The 19284-nt window shown below is 35.6% G+C and overlaps 1 protein-coding gene across 4 annotated transcripts in view; it reads right to left on the bottom strand.

The window, feature by feature from the left end:
* LOC135206917 (laminin subunit alpha-like) overlaps window positions 1-19284 on the bottom strand; it is an 82416-nt gene that overhangs the window by 37673 nt on the left and 25459 nt on the right. For all 4 annotated transcript variants that reach the window (XM_064238408.1, XM_064238409.1, XM_064238410.1 and 1 more), the window contains exons 13-29: window positions 18331-18633; window positions 17446-17598; window positions 16528-16705; window positions 14769-14926; window positions 14281-14437; window positions 13077-13313; window positions 12124-12313; window positions 11616-11709; window positions 11317-11487; window positions 9842-10121; window positions 8678-8818; window positions 7841-7937; window positions 6508-6611; window positions 5444-5571; window positions 4921-5048; window positions 4470-4594; window positions 4073-4246 (exon numbers count right to left, since the gene is read on the bottom strand). In XM_064238408.1, the coding sequence (XP_064094478.1) occupies window positions 4073-4246; window positions 4470-4594; window positions 4921-5048; window positions 5444-5571; window positions 6508-6611; window positions 7841-7937; window positions 8678-8818; window positions 9842-10121; window positions 11317-11487; window positions 11616-11709; window positions 12124-12313; window positions 13077-13313; window positions 14281-14437; window positions 14769-14926; window positions 16528-16705; window positions 17446-17598; window positions 18331-18633 (2818 nt within the window). The remainder of the gene's footprint in view (window positions 1-4072; window positions 4247-4469; window positions 4595-4920; window positions 5049-5443; window positions 5572-6507; window positions 6612-7840; window positions 7938-8677; window positions 8819-9841; window positions 10122-11316; window positions 11488-11615; window positions 11710-12123; window positions 12314-13076; window positions 13314-14280; window positions 14438-14768; window positions 14927-16527; window positions 16706-17445; window positions 17599-18330; window positions 18634-19284) is intronic.

Here is a 19284-nt window from a genome sequence, read left to right as displayed (position 1 = left end):
TTGTATAATATATGCATACATATATATACATATATATATATATATATATATATATATATGTATATATATAAATATAGATGTGGAGTAAATTCTTCGTTAAAAACAGTCTCTTTTTACCACATGCATATATAGTATATCCCTCACCTTTCAATTTCCTTACGCTTTTGGGATAATAAGCTTGTCCTACTAATCTGGAGACCAAATGAGAAGGATTTTTTCCCGTTCTTCCCCTCGGATAGTAGGCTTTGCAATGACAAGCATATATATATATATATATATATATATATATATATATATATATATATATATATATATATGTAATAGTGTGGCACAGTGTCGTTATTACAAAATAGGCAATCAACTTAATAATACTTAAGAAAAAGGGCACGAAACGGATAATAAGAGAAGAAAAAGATTTTCACAAGGAAAAGGGATACGATAATGATTTTTCTTAGCGAAAGGATTTTGTTACTCCAAACATTAGGCTTTTAGCATTAGACATCTGGTTTTCATCTCCCCCAAAAAGCCTCTGTCCGTACCAGCGATTAGTGACCAACAAGAGATTATGGGCGACGAAGGATTATCGCTCAGGCATATTCGAGAAATTGGAAACTACTCTCATTAGCGCCTATGACTAATCGCCGTTCCCTTCGTGAACAGGTCAGAGAGAGCCATCTGGCATACGTTAAAAAGGAATTCTATGACCCGTTGTTAGAAAGAGGGAAGTACCAAATTCTTAAAAGCTCCACCCTCCCAAAGGTAGGCCTCTAGTATCGACGAATCAAAAGCCATGAGTGTTGGTCATAAGACAGCCCAAAAGGGGTATCAACGAATGACCTATGAGGTTACCAAGGGATACGCCCCTAAGAAGCCAGGACATGAAGAAGGAGGCGTATACAAATTCAAAGCCTACGAATTACTGTAGAAGACCTGACAGGAAGGCGGTCTCGTATGAAGTTAATAGCCAAACTAAGACACAAAAAGTCTTTCAGAAAATGCCACACCCAGTCAGATCCAAAAATCCAAAGGCGGGGCTAAGGAGATTTCAACTGAACAAAAGGGCGAGACAGAGAGAGAGCAGGCAGAAAAGGGAGCAGAGAAAAAAGGGGAACAGGTGCAAAAGTGTGGTGTGCGAAGCAATCAAAGACAGTGAAAGTGACAATCAATACTCAGTAAATTTCCCTCGTGCCTATAGACTCGTAATTGCAACAAGTGCCAATTAAGTTTTATCAGTCCAAGAGCCCAGTAACTCAGAAGGTGGAAAACAGGTGTAAGAACCCCTAACGAAGAATAAACTTAATGCAAAGAAACATATCAATTAATTTCTCATCCTAACAGAACCCCTTTACCTAATTCCCCAAAGTACTGCCTCCACGGCACACGTTACCTTAGATCTGTGCAAAGAAAGTAAGTTACCGTCACATATATATATATATATAAATATATATAGTGTGAATAATTTCTTATAAAGAAATTTCGACACGAGGCCTTCACGGTTCACCAAAAAAACTAGTCTCACTTCTTGCAATATCTTTGTTTAAAAAGGAACTATTAGAATTACCCTACCCTCGTCATTATCACTGTGGCTATTAAGTACACAAGAAATTTTGAATTTCATAAACATATAATTACTAAAAGAAATCAAACCAGAGAAACCAACGTTTCAATATGTAAATAAATAAATAAATAAATAAATAAATAAATAAATAAATAAAGAAATAAAGGTATGATAACAGCATTAAGGGCCTCCCGTCCCACATATACACAAATATAGCCTTACACCGATGGCGCCCAGCCCGTGATGCCAGACCTATAAATACCGTTTATGCTTCTCCTGTCTCGCCCTACCTCAGTAATTGATGATTTTATATCTATGTATATGGATTTTTATTCACTTATGCGCGTGTGACTCTCTTATATTCACGAAATATTAAACCTCAAATGGCACTCAATATCGGATTTAATTTACCGTAATAATAGGTAACAACAATCTGATTCGGCAAAGATTTGAACCTATTATTATTATTATTATTATTATTATTATTACTCAGAATATGGTGTGAGAGAAGGTTAATAGAGAAATACAGAAAAAAAAGATATCACACGTACTGATAAGGAAAAAAAATAAATAATAAATAGAAAAAAATTTATTAAAAAATTACACGACATCCTCTGGAAGAAAACTTTTTATTTATAAACAATCTAGTAATATTTATCCAGTAATAATAAGCGTTGTTCCGTGGAAATTACTTTTTTTATGTTCGCAATTATTTAGCCATTCTCCAGGTTTGCTAACATTTGCTGTCGTCAGTTTATTTACAAGACGCTGAGTACGGCGGGAAAATCATATATCGTTCAGTGTTACCAATACCATAGCAGCTAAACATGCTAAAAATTATGCAGTTTGTTAGATTTGAAGCTATTTCTTGTATGCCATTAACGAAGAACGCTTGGAGGTAGGAAAGTCTGGATGCTATTGTTTATTTGAACAAGATGTGAACATTTCTTCTTTTAAACTGATAATAGCGACGCATGAGAACAATTAGTTGAGCCTCGAAGGCGATTAGCACTGTTGCCATATTTTCATTAGGTCATCCAGACTTTTCAGGGAGGAGTGATAATTTGGTGATTATTTTTATTTATTCATTTATTAGCGGCACTGCCATTTCCTCGTGTATACATGATTAACCGAAGTGCCCGCGCATCACAGTAAAAAAAAGAGATTCTCTATCGTATTACGTGCAACAGCAAAACACAAAAATCAATCCATATTTGGGTCCTGTTGCACATTTTATTTTCAAACGGTTCAATACAAAGTTTAATTAAACTTACGTGTTATATAAATATATATATATATATATATATATATATATATATATACATATATATTACATATATATGTATATATATGCTTAAAAAATCACAGTAGTTGCACAAGACTTCATTAAATACGCGAATACCACAGGAAAATGATAAGGCAGAAATCCAAGCGCTTTCGTCTTTACTAAGACATTGTTTTTGTAAAGTCGAAAGCGCTTGGATTTCTGCCTATCATTTTCCTGTGGTATTCGCTATATATATATATATATGTGTGTGTATGTGTGTGTGTGTATGTTTATATATATATATATATATATATATATATATATATATCAACCATAACTTCAAAACGAAGTCACTTTTAAGTAAACGCTAATGGCTCGATATTATGTCATATGTCTCCATTCCCATTATTAACTTAGAAGTTAATCCTGAGAGTGTACCTTTTCCGATTAGGATTAACTACCATCTTCGGCAACGTAGTTATACTATATGGAATAACTTACACCCAAAGGGTAATTAAAAACGGTAGGTGCTTCGTTACCAGTAGGATTCGAGCATATGATAACGATTCCATTTTCGATCATAAAAAAAAAAGAAAAAATCATCCTATCAATTGCTCGGTTGCCAAAAAGCTTGTCGGAAAGTAGTGGCGTTTAGTATTATTTCACTCTAAGAATAATAAACTTTAGTGCATTAGGAACCCATACCAGTGCTAAGACACTCACAATCCAATGTATAAAAACAGTTCTATATGAAAAAAAAATGCCTGCACAAAATCCTGGCCATGAAAGCTAATGAGGAGCATAAATTATGACTGAATAACAGCAAAAGCTGAATGACTGATGGACAGATTTTATGATAATTTCACTGTTTGATTAAAGAAGTGTCAACCATAAGATGAGGGAACAGTGATACCCAGATAATTCATTATGAATGAAATACATAATGGTATAATGAATAAATTAGTAAGTCTAATTACAAGGAAGCATAACCTCCACATGGCCAGAAGGTAAATGAGCAAACTATAATGGCCTTATAATCAGAAGCCGATAAAATAGCGCCAAATCCCTCTAAAATAAGAAAGTCTGATGATTTGCAAATGACCTCAGGAACTGACGCAAAGGCCATCAGAGAATGGCTATCGGAAAGCAGTCCAAGAGAAATCAGACCAAATTATTTTTTTTAAGAAAGGCGTCTCATGAGGAAGGAAACAAACTAAAAAAAAAACAAATTATGCTGTCTAACTTACTTTCGCAGTTCTTCTCCTCAATGGCATCACCGTAGAATCCAGGAGCGCACCTCTCACACAAATTTCCAAAGGTATTGTTTAGGCAGCTTAAGCATCGGCCGCTGATGTCGTCACAGGCGTAAGGGTCGTTGGCGTCTATGTTGCCATTGCACTCACAAGGTTGGCAGCTTTCGCCTGCAATAGCAAAATGAATAACATGGCTGAAAAAAGGTGTTCTAATGGCTGGAAGTTGTCATCTTCAGCAATGACAAAATCAAGGTCTAGAGAATTCTCTAGACCTTGGACAAAATATCATACGTTTACCACATGAGACAGATTACGTCGTGCACGAGTGCACGCTGAAGATAAAACTAGACAAGTAGGAAAAGCACAAAACCTTCTGAGAAAAATGACGTACCCAGTGTCTCAGGTCGACCATAATACCCTGAAGCACACCTTTCACAGTGGCGCCCAACGTACCCTGGCCTGCAGTTGCACTGGATGGATACGCCATCTTCAGTGACATCGCAACTTTCTGCAAAGCTGCAAGAAAGACAATACACGTTAGTAACAATCAGTAGAATAATCCATCATGCTTTAATCGCTATTCTGATGTTTTCATTTCAGAATTTTTCTCTAAAGTATTGTTTGTTTGTGTGGTGTTTTTACGTTGCATGGAACCAGTGGTTATTCAGCAACGGGACCAACGGCTTTACGTGACTTCCGAACCACGTCGAGAGTGAACTTCTATCACCAGAAATACACATCTCTCACACCTCAATGGAATACCACTGAGGTGGCAGGCCAAGACCATACCGATCACGCCACTTAGGCGCTTCTCTAAAGTAGAACGAAATGAGACAACTTACTTGTTTGTAATGGATGGAAGTGGACAGGCACAGATCAGACAGTCATATGGAGTCCCCTGTGTTGCTTTGCCGTGGTAGCCCGGACCACACAGTTCACAGTAGTCACCAACTGTATTGTGCCGGCAATTCTGCGAGGAAAACGGGAAAACTCTTATATATCTATCTATTTATCCATCTATATATATATACATGTACATAGTCGTATGTATGTATGTAAGAATTGGTGTTCTATTTTTTTCGATTGCCAACCACTGTTCAGAATTTTACTTGATTAGTTGCTGATGGCGTGATCTGCCCTATCTCTTTTTCATATAGATACTATAGACAGTAGTCTCTAGACCGATACATAAGAAATAAAGCCAATCAGAATTATAATTACGAACTTAAACACAAAAAAAGTATTGAAAAACAAAGAAAAATGCCATCAAAGTTCGAATTTTCTTCATGGTTAAATTTCCAATGGACGTAATTCGTTAAATACTAATAGCAACAAAAATAACGAGGAGTGTATGAAGTCACTTACGATACATTTTCCTGTCTCTTTGTCGCAGGTATTTGAATGACCATTACACTGACAGGGCACACAATAACCGCCATACGGGCCCCTCTGGGCACGGTAGTACCCATCCGCACACCTCTCGCAAGACGTGCCTGTAGGTCAAAATTCTGTTCTGGAGACTTGAACATGGAATATCTCATGAAGAGGAAATATAATATATATAATACAAGAATAATATATATTACAAGAATTAACTGATGATCATCATTAAGAGCCCCTAGACTATATGATCCATCACATAGTACTACTGGACATGCACTTCATTCAAACAGTTTTGCCTTCTCTTTTGTGAATTTTATTTGTTTGTTTGTTTGTATGGTGTTTTTACGTTGCATGGAACCAGTGGTTATTCAGCAACGGGACCAACGGCTTTACGTGACTTCCGAACCACGAACCGATTACATAATAGTCTATTTCGTTCCAGTTGTGACTTAATTTTGGAATGATCTTCTTAACCATGTAGTTCAATGGCTGGAACTTCGTATTAAAACCAGCTGCAAATCCATTATTATTAATGAAGCTCACTTCAGTCTCACTTCATATTTTCACGTCCATTTTATTTCTCTTGGTGCACATTTTACTCTTTAAGCTACATTTGATTCTATGGGGTTACTTTCTCTATTGGAGCCCTTTGGCATTTTGGAGCCTGTCGAATTTAAATCTTTACATATACCACCACCAGAGGTTAGAAATCTGACTCTTTTGTAAAACCCCAATTGTATTAGTGACTTTTGTGCGCTGGTATTTTTATTTCTAAAACAACGCACATAAGAATCCATACTTTCCTTAGTAACTGAACAAATGACTGTATGTAAGCGAAATTTACGAATATGCTTTCATCATTAAGTTTTAGTCTTAATTAGTATTAAAAATGAAAAAAGAATAAGGCATACAACAGCAAAAATACGAATTATATTTCCTACATACACTGGAGAGCTAAAATTATTTTTGAGTCCAGAGCCTGGCCATGCTAATTTATGGTCATGTCAGGAGGACGCAAGTATATTAACTGAAAAAAAGCAGCGTACCTTCATAATTAACTGGGCACTGACAAAGCTCCACAGATAATGCTGGGTGAGCACCTCTCCCAGGCCAGTTTACGGTTGGGGCATCCAGGAATACGTCGGACAATCTGGAAAACAGACAAAGTTTAACATCCAAGCGTCAGTTTACGGTTGGTGCGTCCTGGAACACGTCGGACAATCTGGAAAACAGACAAAGTTTAACATCCAAGCGTCAGTTTACGGTTGGGGCATCCTGGAATACGTCGGATAATCTGGAAAACAGACAAAGTCTAACATCCAAGTGTCAGTTTACGGTTGGGGCATCCAGGAATACGTCGGACAATCTGGAAAAGAGACAAAGTTTAACATCCAAGCGTCAGTTTACGGTTGGCGCATCCTGGAATACGTCGGATAATCTGGAAAACAGCAGAGTTTAACATCTAAGTTTACACTGTACCACATATTCAAGTGTTAATTTCTTCATTGACTATATCAATGTCCCCGTAGAGGGTTTAGTGCCGTCAGTGCACCCTCATGTGGTGCACTCTAGGCATTACTTAAGCTTCTTTGCAGCGTGCCCTTCAGCCTCTAGCTGCCACCCCTTTCATTACTTTTACTGTACCTCCTTTCATATTCTCTTTCTTCTATCTTACTTTCCACCCTCCCCTAACAATTCATTTATAGTGCAACTGCGAGGTTTTCCTCCCGTTACGCCCTCCAAACCTTTTTTGTCAATTTCCGTTTCAGCGCTGAATGACTTCATAGGTCACAGTGCTTGGCCTGTGGCCTAAATACTATGTTCAAACTATATCAATGTCCCGAAAACGTAAAGCCCGCAACAAAACTAACACATGTATCATAGCAACTAAACTTCAACAGTTTAGTTGGAAAATCCAGTACATAAATATTGAAATGTTACCATGAATTGAATTGTATATAGAATTTAGGCAGTTGAATGGTACTACAGATAGCTTAACTTAAATTCCTCTCATTGACTTTTCCCTCTTGCAAATTTTCGTACACAGACTTAAACAATCATCAAATGATTTGTTTCTAATATTTCATCTTTATAAAATATTTGGTACACTCTCTTTACAAGAACATTTTAAAATAAATGTATTTACTTCCCTACATGAAAAGTCATCATAGTTGGATAACAAAATAATTCTGCCTTTACTTTATAAGTAAAATAGCTGGCACTAAACTGGAAATAATCATAATGAAAGCTGTTTTTAAAACTGAACATTATAAAGGACACTAAAAAAAGTTAATATAAACAAACACTGCATAGCTTTACACATCCACGACTCATGAGAATCACATTTTCAGGCGTTTACATCTCGTTCAGGCACAGTACCTTGAGAATGTGGTGTTGGTCCAGTAGTTTGCTCGAATGTAGATACCCTCCAGATTGAGTAACATGGTCATAAATTGGTCTCTTTTTAATGAGGCCCCTGAAAAATAATTCTATGTAAGTACATCTTTAGCTGTACTGTATATATATATCTAATAAAAGGGCCCATAAAAACGTCAAAATATAGAGAGAAAAATCCTATATTTCAGAGACTGCTGTCTCCCTCTTCAGGTAGATGAATGAGAAAAGTTCGTCTACCTGAAGAGGGAGACAGCAGTCTCTGAAATATAGTATTTTTCTCTCTATATTTTGGCGTTTTTATGGGCCCCTTTTCCCCTATATATATATATATATATACATATATATATATATATATATATATATATATATATATATATATTATATATATATCGAGCTACAAATGTCCTTTAATATCTAATTCGCTCTACCTCGGAATTAATATGGAAATATATTAATTCCGAGGTAGAGCGAATTAGATATTAAAGGACATTTGTAGCTCGATATATGTATATGAATCACGGTAATGTGATATGACTTTTATATATATATATATATATATATATATATATATATATAGATATTTATATATATTCCACTCCATTCTTAGTTTTTCATAAGCTTATCGATATTTCAGTTATAATTTTGTAAAACTGAATGCACTACTTTAATTTCAACACAGACAATTAATCTCATTTGCACGACTTGAATTGCAACACAGACAATTAATCTTACTTGCCATGGATACTGAGTCTGTTAACATCCATTTCGTAACTAATTTTTTATTGGAAAGCAATTTCAGAAACGTTCCGAACAGCTTACCTGACAGCGTTCTGAAATTATGTTCTGTTAGGCGAATGGAGACATTGAAAGGCTCCCTGTTTTCTGGTTGTTCGTCCAGGAAATACTGGGCGATGATATTGTTGCCTTGTAAAAAGACATCTGGACTCTCCAATTCTATACCTATAAAAAGGATTAATCATTATCTACTAACAATCCTCTGAATAGATAGTATAACTAGTATAACTTTTTATTCATGAATTACATCTTATTTTATGTGGTCAAATAATACATCTTATAATTTTTTTTGTTACTCAGACACCTTATCTTAGATAAATCTGCAGCAACACATGTAGACTTTATTGAAAATAAAATACTAAATGTTTTACCATCTACCCCCAAAAAGGAACAATGAGCTAGACAATATAGATAGAGAATTCTTGAGTTGCTTCATGGAAATTACACTCACACCACGAAGTTATTTTAAATTTATCAGTGGTAATCAAACTAGTACTGTGGCCTCTTCATGTCTGGATTGAAGAAAGATGCCCCAAAAGAACGTTACTGGAATCTATACCTTTTTTTTTTATAACCCGGTCAGCTCAAGTGATGCCAAGAATAAGTAACAAAAATAAATATAAAATAAACTATTTATATCATATTCGTCACTATATGCACTCATGGCTCTAGTATAAAAACTAAACTAACTTTGCAATGGATTAAAAACGAAGACAACTAGGAAATGAGAGGACACAACAGCTATCAACCCATTGGGTAAGCTGAGCAAAGAATGAACTATGAGGGGAATGACAGGATACCTTGCAGTCATAAGAAGTACTTCTGTCTACTATAAATTAGCTCTTCGTACCTGAACCCTTCAGGCATCCAGAAACGAGTAGTTTCTTCTCCTACACAGAAAAATTTTCATACATACTTATAGGCAGTCCCCGGGTTATGACGAAACATCATGGAAAATCCTAAGAAAACCTTACTTTTAATGCTTTGGGTGCATTGAAAACTAAGTAAATTGCATTCTTATTGCATTTTTCATCAAAAACACCTTCAACTATATGATTATTTTGCATTTTTGACGTCTGATGAATATAATTGAGAAGCGCCTTAACCTTGGAACGTCGTAACCCGGGGACTGCCTAATAATATAGCAACATAAGTTGTTAAACAAATGGTAGTAGCCATTTCACTTACCATCAGACGTTTCCACTTGGTAATAAAGAGAGTATGTCAAATAGCCACCATAAGATGTAAGCCTGTTTCCTAAGTAATCAAGTGGTAAACTGAAATATGCAGACGATTCGGGGAACTCCACATCAAGATCACCCAATTCTTGCTCCACAGAGTCTACTGAATATTCTGGTAGCTGACTTATTGTTGAAAATAATAGGGAGCTGTCCAGTGATGATTGCAGTCCTTTGTATGCAAGATATTGCTCCAAGACTACCACTCTAAATTCAGACATGTCCTCTACCTGTACATTTGAGGAAGTGGAGACAAAATTCGTATCATTGCAAATGTCCTTCAGATACACTCACATACATAAATATGCATCTATGTAAATGTATATATATACATAATATATATATTTATGAGTGCATAATGTGTGTGCACATGTTCAAATTTGCATACATTGATTCAAGCATGCATAATATATATATATATATATATATATAATATAATATATATATATATATATATATATATATATATATATATATATATGTGTGTGTGTGTGTGTGTGTGTGTGTGTGTGTGTGTGTGTGTGTATAACTGAATCACGAAAGTTAGGAACGTGATAAATCCATAAATAAAGATAAATGCCACGAAGGAAAAATAAACGAAGGAGTCTGCAAGATCTTTCGACTTAAAAGTCCTTTATTTTTCCTTCGTGGCATTTATCTTTATATATATATATATATATATATATATATATATATATATATATATATATATTATGCATGACATTACATCTTTCCTACATTGTGAACGTGGAGTTTTTTAATGATATTGGAAATAATATATTATATATATATATTATATATAATATATATATATCATATATATATATATGTATATATATATTATATCTATATATATATATATATTATATAATATAAATATTATATTATATATATATATCATTTCCAATATCATTAAAAAATCCATGTTTGCAATGTACTGAAAAGATCTAATGACAGGTTTACACAGACATGGGGCAGTCATGAATATCATTCTCATAACAAATATAACTTTTTTCCATGTCAAGTACTATAAAATCATGTTTACTTAATTTTATGAGAGATTGTTCTAACTGATACTGGGCATCTTAAAAATCTTGCCTATGACAGCCAAAACTTAAATGTAAACAGACAAATGTACAAGTATACACTGTATATTGTTAACATGAATGTTATGTAGTGTACAGAGAGATTTGAGCATTTTAAAATATTCTATGTTCAAATTTTGCATAAATTCACAATATATATGTACGTATGTATATGTATATATATGTGTACATCTGTGTATATTTACATATTTTAGCATTTTGATCCTCACACAATAATTTGTTCTGATGAATGTGGCTAACATCTCAAACCACATTCTTCTGTTAGTACACGGTAAAAAACTACTGTGAAGTGGAAGTATAAGAGACCAAATTTACTTACACTGAATTTCGTCCAGTACATATCAGATGAGGAACAAGAATCTGTCTTGCCAAAACAGAAGCACTTGGTGCAGCCATCTGGATTGCTCTCTTCAAGGTTGTAAGATCCAGAGACGCAATTCTCGCATGAATAACCTTGCACATTACTTTTGCAATAGCAACGTGCATTATCCTGCAATAAATGTTGTTAAGTCACTGAGGACACCAAACTGAATATATGGTGAGAAAAAGGTCAGAATATTCATAATTTTTATCACTGAAAACATTCAGAAGGAGAGGATAACAGTGGATAGGTTTTACCTGGTTACAGATTTCAGCCTCTGTTCCTCTCAGGTCACAGTCACAAAGCTGACAGAATGGGAATGACCAGTACCCAGCTGCACATCGCTCGCACCTGCATACACGACATAAATTAAAGGTTTTCTCAAAGTATCACTTAATTCCTATAAAAAAAAACATGTACTGTCATTCAAAACACGTTACAGATTAATCTGAAACCTGTAGTAGTTTCCATAAATTTAATGAAATTCTCAACTTTCTGGAAATATAATTTTTTGCAAATGACCCTTTCCTGATTCTAGTATTTCTTACAGCAAGACCATTTACATGTACTGAATTGAACTACTTATGACATTGACTACTTTTTCCATTCATTTATCGCACTATCATATGTGCCGCTACGCTTAAAAATATGTATAAAGCAGACCCATGAATAAACAAGTTACAGAAGTTACTTAACACTTTTTGTTTAAAAGCGTTACAACTGGCACGCCCCAATAATGTTTAAACAGTATCTCAGTATTCTCACCTCCTACCAACAACAGCATCCTTACAGTCACACTTCCCTGTCAGCATGTCACACTGTAGGTTACCAGCCTTGACTCCGAGAGGAGAACACTGGCACTCCTCACATCCAATGATGGGGTCAAAACCGTAGGTGTAGGGGCTGCATCTCTCACAGCGGTCTCCTTCCACGCGTGGCGGGCAGATGCATTCGCCTGGGAACATGGAGCTTATATAACAGCCAAAATAAACAGTGCGGACATTTTTACCGGATTTTTGGGAAATTTTTTAATGGTTCAAATTCAAACTTTTGGATAGTTAAGATGTCCATTTACTATTATCTGTTATGCAAAAATCAATACACTGGAGTTAACTGATAAATTCATGCTATTGAAGTAAAGACGTTTTACTATATAGTACTATAAGGTATGAAGGCTGAACGTGATTCGATTTCATGTAGTACATATCACGTTTAATAAATAAGTGAATTTTTCTCAGCTGTAGAGTGCGTTTAGTAATGGTTCAGGAAATCATTATAGAAAAGAAGCAAATACTGAAAAACATAACATATTCTATCGAGAATACTTTATATATCATTATAAACTTTTCAGTAGAACTCTAAAAAAAGTGTATGAAAATCAGTCAAATAACTGCAAAATACTAGATCATACAGTAATATTTCATAATGTGATTTGGAGAAAATGATTTATATCCTAGTCATACCTATTCATTTTAATATTAAGGCTTTGTCATTTATGAGCACATTTTCAAACATCAGAAAATTCAGAAGACGATACAAATGAAAATATACTTAGCCTATTTTGCCTAACACATAGTAGCAAGGTTAAACCAGCTTTACACTGGCACGGGCTCTTGCTCCTGGAGCAGCCCGCAACAAAACTAACACATGTATCATAGCAAATATGATCTAATTCACGAAAGTGGCGCACCAAATGAAGATGGTATATTGACAGTTACCGGTGACAGGATCGCAAAGGGCCGTGGATGGACAGTCACAAGGTTTGCAGTCTGGGAAACCGAAGTAGCCTGTTTTGCATCTGTCGCATCTCCTGCCAATCACGTTTGGTTTGCAGGCACACTGGCCACCGAAGCTTTCACACTCGAAGCTTGCAGATCCGTAGAAGTCACACTGACACGGCAGAGCTCCACTGTTGTAGTCCGTTGTTAGTTTGAATGCTGCATCTCGACAGAAATCTGAAAATTGATTGGAATATACTCCAAATTCTTACATTTTAAGGAAACTGAAAAATTATTCTTTATATTTTCTCAGGCACAGAACCATTCCGAGCAAATTTACAGCGTTAAAAGTCACACAAATGTCAATTTTGTTTGTTTGTTTGTTTGTATGGTGTTTTTACGTTGCATGGAACCAGTGGTTATTCAGCAACGGGACCAACGGCTTTACGTGACTTCCGAACCACGTCGAGAGTGAACTTCTATCACCAGAAATACACATCTCTCACTCCTCAATGAAATGGCCGGGAATCGAACCCGCGACACCGAGGTGAGAAGCAAACACCAAACCAACCACGCCACTGAGGCGCTCAAATGTCAATTTTAGAGGTCACGGTTTGCAATAATAGGATTTTATTCATCACACAGTAAATTTAAGGCTAATTTCATCAGTCAGGATCTAAGACGTTTGTACTAGGATCCAGCGATGCATTTTGGAGATCGAAAACTATGACAGAAGTATAAAACAAACCCAAAAATAATTGCAGAGAACTCTGTCTGATCGTTATCTAGAAGGGATCTACTGACGCCCTTTGGAGATTCGACTGGCCATTGCCCTAAGCTATATATATAAATATATATATATATATATATATATATATATATATATATATATATATATATATATATATATATATATATATTATATATATAACGTGTGTGTGTGCGTGGCATCTCCCAAAGTTAACTTGCGTCATGCCTACTGACTATGAATATAGAATTATCATTCTGAAATCTAAGCTATATTACGCATTTCGTTATAACATATAATAAATGAACTTAGAAAATTATTTTGTATGCTTTTTTGGCAAAATGGTGCATTCATTATAAAAATCCTAAAGAATTACAATCTTACTGATTATGACAATTAAGGAAAATAATGTCGGGTATTATGAATGAACATTGGCATGCAGGGGCATTCTCTCACCAGAAGCGTTTGGCTGAAGATTGAAATTATCTTGTCCACAGAGGCTTATAAACTCGGCAGTTCTGTCTTGTGGAAGTTCATGCAATATTTCTTGAGTAAACTGCTCAGCGGGAACTACAAGGAGATAATCCAACCACAGTGACTTATGATCTGGTTCCTGAAAATAGAGAGTTGACATAAGACATCAATACTTTTTACAAATAAGTGTGCGAACAATAAGGGAACAATGAATTGGACATACTGAAGGTATTCCAGTTTTCCTTTATTACAGTAACTGTGTATGAGTTTCTTTTACTGTCTCGCTATAATTTCAATGTAAATGAAGCACAGATGGAAGGGGATTATACTTAAAATGCTACGTTTTCATCAGAAAATATATTAAGATATGGCTGTTTCTGTTTTCTTTAATTCTGGATATTTCAGGGAGCAAAATATGTTCTGGAATACGTTCAGGACCAGTTTCTTTGTCAAAGATGATAATGATTTACCTTCAACGATAACACGAAGTTCTCAAGGACGTTGAATACATATGAACCATCAGGATGCCTGATAACATCCCTACAGCCTGAAGTACTGGGACAGTGGTGAACATCCAGTGAAGCCTCATAGAACTGTCCATTCTGCAGCAGTACATCGACTTCAAACTCTGTAAAGATAGTGATCACATTTAGATTATGATACTAATAATACTATAATTAATCACTACACCTACATAAGGACAATTATAAATGATAAAGTTGGTGATTTTTATTATACATTAGGCTAGGAATGAATAAGTTTAAAATTGTTTTAATTGCCGTTTTTAACCTCAATTCACGAAAACAACGGCAAGGATTTATGACGTTCTCTACACAGGGTTATTTAACCAGAGTTATTCAGTTTAGTGTTTAGCTCAAACAGAAATTATAACAAAAAAGGAACATGATGTTTACGTCACGACACAGAATACTATATTGATACACAAGTAAACACAAAATGGCAACAACTGCAGGTCTGACAATAGTATACAGTACAGTAGTCTCAATTCTACATAGCGCCCACCCACGAAGCAGAAAGGAATTAGACCTACATACTGTCAGAATATCTAAAAGGTTCAGATTAATTTTGCTACATTATTATGTGATATCAGAGCTGTATGGTAACACCTCAGTTCATATCAATAAGGCTGGGTTATATTAAAAAATGCCTCTCTTGGGATTAACTGTATTTTACTTGATAATAAAGAGCCTGACTTAGATCTCCAAAGTTTTCCCGGTATTTAATGGAGACGCATATTATTGCCAAATAAATATAACTTACATTATGAATCTGGAAATAACTACTAGAGCCAATGTTAATGCATGCTTTACCTTACATTTTAATTGCCAAAGGTTTTAATTCAGATCAAACGGAACAAGAAAAGGAGTTTCAGTTTTCAAATTCTACAACACACGCCACACCACAGTATCGAGTTGAGTTGAATATAGAATTTAGGCCAAATGCCCAGCACTGGGACCTATGAGGTCATTCAGCGCTGAAATGGAAATTGACAGTAAAAGGTTTGAAAGGTGTAACAGGAGGAAAACCTCAAAGCAGTTGCACTATGAATCAAGTGTTAGGAAAGGGTGGAAAGGAAGAAAGAGAATATGAAAGTAGGTACAGTAACAGGAACGAAAGGGGTTGCAGCTAAGGGGCCGAAGACACGCTGCAAAGAACTTTAAGTAATGCCTACAGTGCACCGTAAGAGGTCCACTGACAGCACTAACCCACCAAGGGCACACCACAGTATCAAAATGTCAGTCAACAAATGCTATAAAACTAGGATCAAAGTACAGCACACTTCTCTCTCTACCACACATTACAATATGAAGACATCCACAGGATAAATCTTACTCGATGTCATAAAACGTAAGTGCAGTTTCTAGGAATTGAATCAAACGCCATGCAACTAACACAGAAACTACTTTCCCAGAGAAATGCACTTAACCTTTCTCATCTGCAAACATAACCTGCCCATACAACTCGTTCTCTGAGAAAGCCAGATAAAGTCAAATTAAAAGAAAGTCAGATGGATATTTCTGCAAAATACTAAGACAGGCGTATGTGTAAAAAACAGGTCATTCTCATATCGAAGAATGTCTTAAAAATTACAGGGGAGAATATAAGTCCAGCTTAGTACAAAAGTAAGATGAGACTATGATACTGGGACGTGTTTATTTTACTGATTCAGTCGTTTCCTAAAGTTATTTTGAGAAGTTCTTCACTTACCGGGGTACAGAGGTTGATAGTAATGGACGATGAAGACATAGCCGCCAGCTGAGCGTAGTTTGCCGGTGATATCCACCATGGGATCGCTATGGTTCAAGAAAACGAGACCTGTGTTGTTCGAGATTCCCCAAGGCAGTTCGGCAGCCCTCTTCCCTTCCAGGTTGTTCTCGAACTCGATCTGGAGAATGAGATAGATCCGTTTTATTTCCTAAACTTTGCGGTAAAATGCTAACCAATCAAAACTGTCCATTGGCTTAGAACAGTCTCACATAGCGCAAGGAAAGTACTGCAGTTAAGACTCGTGTTCAGTCGCATCACACCATTTTATGTTTTGATGAAAAAGAGATAAAAGAGCCACAGAAAAGCTGAAGGAAAATGAATGATAGTCAAAGCTCTTCTGATGCCAAAAGTCATCTCTTTTGCTTTCTGGGTATCATATCGCTTACTTGGAAAATGTTTGACATAATGGTACCGTAATGTGAAAAATTCCCTTCACTTTTTGCTTGCAGTTGAGTTAAATGGTGAATTTCCTTCAGTGCACACACCCACATTTTACATACATAAATACATAAACACACACACATATATATATATATATATATAATATAAAATTCACAGAGATAAAAGCAGTAGGTCTATTGCAAACATGCGTACACATAAGTTTAGGTATGTATTCATGTACAGGTATATGTTATAATCATTACAAAATGGCAACACTATAGAAAATTCTTGCATACCATACCTGTAGCCTGTACATTACAGAGAAAAATATCATTTTGACGGAGTTTAACCTAGCCACTGAGAATCTCTTCTGTATTCACATAGGGCGGACCAGAAGCTGGACAGTCAGGTAGGAAAAAGATCTTACACTGACATTCTTACGCGTGACCTAACATAAGATGACCTTCCACTATTTACCTTTGTTGTTTCTGGTGGGTGGGGGAACTGGGAGGTCAAACATTCCCCGTTGAGACGGGCACACACCGGCTGCAGTCTCACCAGGTCCTCGTGCCACAACTCGTGAGGGACAGCCACGATGGATTCGATGCCAATGTTTGTGTTGGTCTCGCCCTACGAATGTAAAAATGGGAAACGCACGTTGTCATGGACATAGAAGTGTCCTTATTAAATACATTACAAGGCGTTTTTACCTACATTACACTAACTATTTAAAAAAACAAAAAAGCCTGATATATTTTGTATGATGGAATAGATTTAGTAAAGTTTGTTGTCATGGACGTGGAAATTTCCTTATTGAATACATTAAATGGCGTTTTTACCTACATTACATTGACTATTGTTTTTAAATGCCTAATATATTCTGTATGATTTACTAGTTTCACAATATCAGTGGAGAATGATGCACTGACATGTTAGAAACATGGAACATTTTTAAATAAACAGAAGAGCATCTGTCGATAAAACGGAAATCAGAATAATATTCTATTTCAAATATTTAACGTTTTTTGTCATGGACGTAGAAACTTCCCTATTGAATACATTAAATGGCGTTTTTACCTACATTACACTGACTATTTAAAAAAAAAAACCTAATATATTCTGTACAATGGAACTGATTTAGTATCTTTTACTAGTTTCACAATATCAGTGAAGAATGATGCACTGACATGTTAGAAACATGGAATATTTTTAAATAAACAGAAGAGCATCTGTCGATAAAACGGAAATCAGAATAATATTCTATTTATAAAATATTTAACATACAGGAAAATCGGTGAGTATTTATTCTACTTGGTTGTTGATTAGCTATTGCAAAACGACCATGAAGGCTTTCGTACTCACTTTAACCACGACATTCACGAAATTGCTGTCGAATGGGAAGACTCCGACTTTTCCCTCGAGGTCAGTGATGACCTGGCGACAAGTGGTCGAGTACCGGCAGTCGTAGAGGATGGCTCGCCCTTTCGCTTTCCCTTTGCGGGTGGAGGTCTCGATCATGACGTTCGTCGTTGGCGAACCTTCTGGAGTGTAGTAGTTGATGAGGAGGATGTGGTGGCCGGATTTGCCGAGTCTCAGATCGTATTGGACCTCTGGCTGGTTGTGGTTCAGCCAGGCCATTGGCTGGGTGTCCAGCATCCGCAACACCTGGTTAGTAAGGAGAGATATAACGAAATCTTGCTCTGTGGCCCTTTTTGAGTAAGGATTTCAATTTTCCAAGTCAGAGAATCGACAACAAAAGATTTTAATTTTTCAATTCATGGAATCGACAACAAAAGATTTTAATTTTTTAATTCATGGAATCGACAACAAAAGATTTTAATTTTTCAATTCATGGAATCGACAACAAAAGATTTTAATTTTTCAAGTCAGAGAATCGACAACAAAAGATTTAAATTTTTCAAGTCAGAGAATCGACAACAAAAGATTTTAATTCTTCAATTCATGGAATCGACAACAAAAGATTTTAATTTTTCAATTCATGGAATCGACAACAAAAGATTTTAATTTTTCAATTCATGGAATCGACAACAAAAGATTTTAATTTTTCAATTCATGGAATCGACAACAAAAGATTTCAATTTTACAAGTCAGAGAATCGACAACAAAAGAAGTTATATTATCAAATAGCAGAGATCTAATTGGTTATTTTAGCCATACTACTGGTTGAGTTGAATACAGAATTTAGGCCAAAAGCCAAGTACTGGGAACCTATGAGGTCAGCAAAGTTGAGTTGTGTATAAAATTTAGGCCAAAGGCCAAGCAATGAAACACCAAAAGACAAATGTTGTCTGTGCC

This window comes from Macrobrachium nipponense, chromosome 31, assembly GCF_015104395.2.
Source record: "Macrobrachium nipponense isolate FS-2020 chromosome 31, ASM1510439v2, whole genome shotgun sequence".
Taxonomy (NCBI): Eukaryota; Metazoa; Arthropoda; class Malacostraca; order Decapoda; family Palaemonidae; genus Macrobrachium; species Macrobrachium nipponense.
Note: the sequence above shows the minus strand (reverse complement) of the source record. Positions and strands in the feature narration are given on the sequence as shown.